The sequence below is a fragment of the Neltuma alba genome, unplaced genomic scaffold (genome assembly GCF_004799145.2).
Source record: "Neltuma alba isolate B1F8T4 unplaced genomic scaffold, ASM479914v2 tig00012003_pilon, whole genome shotgun sequence".
NCBI classification, from domain to species: Eukaryota; Viridiplantae; Streptophyta; class Magnoliopsida; order Fabales; family Fabaceae; genus Neltuma; species Neltuma alba.
Genome location: NW_021636575.1, coordinates 4301 through 8457, shown reverse-complemented (window position 1 = coordinate 8457; position 4157 = coordinate 4301). Strand labels below are relative to the sequence as shown.

Genomic DNA, 4157 nt, shown 5'->3' with positions numbered 1-4157 from the left:
TAATTTTGTTGTAGACAGTCATGTACAAGCTCATAGGTATATATTAACAAGTTAATAGGAAGCTATTGACAAGTCAAAAAGTGTCGGTTGACAACTAAATTTATAGAATAATATAACTTCCACATAAGATGAAATTGGAGAAAATTCTTATACTCTTTTATTATAATTTGATGTTATGGGGAGATTATATTATTCCATAACTTTAGTTGTTAACTAGCACTTCTTAACTTGTCAATAGCTTCCCACTGACTTGTTAAACCATACCCATAATCTTGTTAATAACTGTCTGTAACAAAATTATGATATAAACCCATTATTTTATTTAATATTAGTTTGTATATTCTGGTTATACATGATTTCAACTTAAATATTATTATATAATATTCTTTTATAATAATCTGATCCCATGTTGATGTTATATTATCTCATTAATTTAATTGTCAACTCCCACCCTCTGACTTGTCTATAGTTTTCCTATTGACTTGTTAATCTATGTCCATGAGCTTGTCGATTGGGATACAGATAATGACTAGCTTTTTATTTAGAATATATTACTCTCATGTGTTGTTTGGGATTTTTTATTCATTTTGATATTTTGAGAGACTTTAGATCAACAAATTGTGTTGTTTGGGATTTTTGTGTAATTTTCCAAGGAGGCAAGGAAATGGAATGCTACCTCCCGTCCTAATTATACTAGTCAAGACTCGTGGGGACAAGCGGCGGATGGCTGGAGGTTCCGTTTTCATTTTTTGGACTGGAGGGAGCTCGCTGGAAGTTTAAAGCTGACCAAATACACACTTGTACTCTATCCTACTTTCTCCTTCACCTTCGCTCACTGTAATAGCTCCCATCTCGATTCTCAGAAATGGCGAAAGTGGGTAGGATCAAGCTCGGGTCACAAGGCTTGGAGGTGTCAGCTCAGGGACTCGGGTGCATGGGCATGTCCTCTTTCTATGGGGCCCCAAAACCCGAACCCGACATGATCGCCCTCATACACCACGCCGTCCAAAGCGGTGTCACATTCCTAGACACTTCCGACATCTACGGCCCACACACCAACGAAATCCTTCTCGGAAAGGTACGGTCCATACGAATTCCTCTTTTCCTTTTGTTCACTCTTTATGTTGTTCGCTTGCTAATTCGGTATGGATTCAATTTCTTGGGATAGGCCTTGAAGGGAGGTGTGAGAGAGAAGGTTGAATTGGCCACCAAATTCGGAATCATCTATGCGGACGGGAAGAGAGAGATCCGTGGCGATCCTGCATATGTGAGAGCGGCTTGTGAGGCAAGCTTGAAGAGACTGGACATCGATTGCATTGATCTCTACTATCAGCATCGTATTGATACTCGTGTGCCTATTGAAGTCACGGTTTGTCTGCCTTCCTCTTTCTATCATACACTGATCAATCCATGCGGTTCACGTAGTCTTGTATTGTATTTCTTTAATTTTTCACTTACACATGAGGTCTATCACCTAGGGAGTGATAAATGGGTAATAGGATGTGAAAAGGCATAGGGATTGAACCCGACCACAATAAGTACATGTACCCTTAAAATTTAAAAGGTTGGATTTAAAATAGGTTCAACTTTTATGCATGGAACAGATAATTGGCGAGGTGTTGACATGCATCCATCTCAGCATTTACATGATATTTCTGTTGGATAAACTCTTGGATTTGTTAACTTGTTTGAACATCCGTTTATAATTGATAAATGCAAACTTATTTCCATATTATTGATGATAAGGTTGGGGAACTTAAAAAACTTGTCGAGGAAGGAAAAATAAAATACATTGGATTGTCTGAGGCCTCTGCTTCAACAATTAGAAGAGCACATGCTGTTCATCCTATAACAGCTGTGCAACTGGAGTGGTCCTTATGGTCAAGAGATGTGGAGGAAGAAATTGTTCCAACCTGCAGGTGAGATTTAAACTACAGACAAATATTTATTCATAATATCCATTATTTCTCCATGTTGGAGCTCTTGACTAAACTGCAACAAGAGTTTATGTTTATGACTTTTGAATTAGCTTGTTATCTTCTCAGGGAACTTGGCATTGGAATTGTTGCCTATAGTCCTCTTGGACGAGGATTCTTGTCCTCAGGACCAAAGTTACTTGAGAACCTGACGCAGGATGACTTTCGGAAGGTTTGTGTTGATTCATGCTATTCCAAATATAAATGATGAGCTATGGTTGCTTTTGTCATCCTATTGGTAAATTATTTTCAAGGCCTTAGAATGTAAGAGTAAATCATTGACTGCTGATTCTGACCTCATTCTTTGTAGTTTGAAAAGAATGAACTGCAGTTAAAAATTACAATTAATTTCTAAAGGCAAAATCATTAAAACCAGGAAGCTGTGCTAATATATTTAGAAGAAAAAGAACAAAGAAAGATAATAAGCCCAGCATGGTAATGGCCTGTTCAGAGTATAGATTAGCAAGTTGTTAGCTTTTTAAGCTTAACTACTGACAATACCTTCAAAAGAGATTCAATCTGGAATTATTAAGAATTCTTTCCTTTTCTAATCTCTTGGCTAGCTGTCTCAATGTGTAGCATGGATTGGATACAGTAGCATGGATTGGGTACAGAGAGAATATGTTTTACATCTATCTGGAATCTGTTTGTAAACCAACATACCCACTCCGGACACTTATTATTTGTAAAAATAGTAACGAATTGTTTGAGGGCTTGGGTCTCTTAAGAAGAATGACCAATCCTGTGAATGGAAATAACAGTAGCATGTTGCTTAAATGATTTCTCCTTTGTTTCATTCCACAGGATCAATGTGAGATGTTTAACATGTGCTGCAAATAGCACATGTATTATTTTAATTTTAAAATGTTAGGGATGTATAAAGGTTATTAGCATATCTTCCACCCAGATGTTTATGAACTCACTTTAAGTAGTTTATATCTACAATAAGGTGCATTGCACTCGTGTGCAATTATTATATTTATTATGATATGAAGTTATGGTGACAAAAGATAAAGGTGGAAAATAAGAGTGAATAATGTAAAATGTTATGATATTATATTTGTAATCTCATAACATGCCATGAGTCCATGACTGTCTTAGCCTTGCTTGGTGATGCATTAGGATTTATCATTTGTTCCTTCTGATACTTTGTTTCAATTTAAATGAGAGAAAAAATTATTCATAATTGTAATGTTCATTACTGGTCGTTTGACATCTAGATATAATCTCACTGGTATCTGTTTTTTACCGAAATTCAGTATCTGCCTAGATTCCAGCCTGAAAACCTGGAGCACAATAAAACTATATTTGAGAGGGTTAATGAAATGGCTACAAAAAAGGGATGCACTCCATCCCAGCTGGCCTTGGCCTGGGTTCACCACCAGGGAAATGACGTCTGCCCCATACCTGGAACCACAAAGATCGAAAACTTCAATCAAAATATTGGGGCTTTGTCAATTAAGCTAACACCAGAAGAAATGGCACAGCTGGAGTCTTTTGCTGCTGCTGATGCTGTCAAGGGTGATAGATATGGGAGTGAAATAGCTACATGGAAGGACTCTGAAACTCCCCCACTTTCTTCTTGGAAAGCTGCATAAGGAAGCACATGCTCTGCACACTAATTACCTGCTGCTGCATCCTTGAGCAAACTGTTCTGTGTATGGGGGCATGCCTTGCCATAGAAAGGATCTTCTTGTATCGATCCTTTTAGGTTGTATGGTTATTTGTGTTTTTGAAGTTGTTTGAATTTTATGGCAAGTGACTCCATGTGTATGGAGGTCTAAATAAGCCGAGCCACCAGACATTGCAAAACTTGTCACTTGACTCCTATTGTCAATGTCGGGGGGTTCATATTGACAACTGAGAATTACTATTCTCATGTAGATTTATATTGAGTGTGTTTGGATTAGTAGTGGTAAATATAATTTTTACTTCATCTTACTTTTGCAAACATGAGTTGGAGTAAGCATTAGTTAATATAATGTAATTTATATTTGAATTGGTGTTTATAAAAAGTCAGTTTGATAAATTGAAATTTATTTGGATAAGTAATTAAAAAGTAAGTTTTGATGTAAAATAATTAAAAAAAAAACATGAGTCTTTTTTATATATATATATATAAATATATATATATATATATATAATGTATATAATCTAATAAATTTAAGAAAAATATTAAAA

The 4157-nt window shown here is 35.9% G+C and overlaps 1 protein-coding gene across 1 annotated transcript; it reads left to right on the top strand.

Moving 5' to 3' along the window:
• The first annotated feature begins 752 nt into the window (after nucleotides 1–752).
• Nucleotides 753–3929, top strand: LOC114720876 (probable aldo-keto reductase 2). Its single transcript, XM_028906596.1, has 5 exons — nucleotides 753–1078; nucleotides 1169–1369; nucleotides 1747–1919; nucleotides 2046–2148; nucleotides 3236–3929. Exons 1-5 carry the CDS (start codon nucleotides 866–868, stop codon nucleotides 3572–3574), a joined length of 1029 nt encoding a protein of 342 aa, XP_028762429.1. The 5' UTR covers nucleotides 753–865; the 3' UTR covers nucleotides 3575–3929.
• Nucleotides 3930–4157: the final 228 nt, after the last annotated feature.

Bases quoted from the DNA above. Each gene is read 5' to 3' on its own strand.
- LOC114720876 (XM_028906596.1), top strand. From the start codon at position 866: ATGGCGAAAGTGGGTAGGATCAAGCTCGGGTCACAAGGCTTGGAGGTG. The intron at 1,370-1,746 runs GTTTGTCTGCCT...ATTGATGATAAG, and splicing joins GTGTGCCTATTGAAGTCACG to GTTGGGGAACTTAAAAAACT. The intron at 1,920-2,045 runs GTGAGATTTAAA...TTATCTTCTCAG, and splicing joins GAAATTGTTCCAACCTGCAG to GGAACTTGGCATTGGAATTG.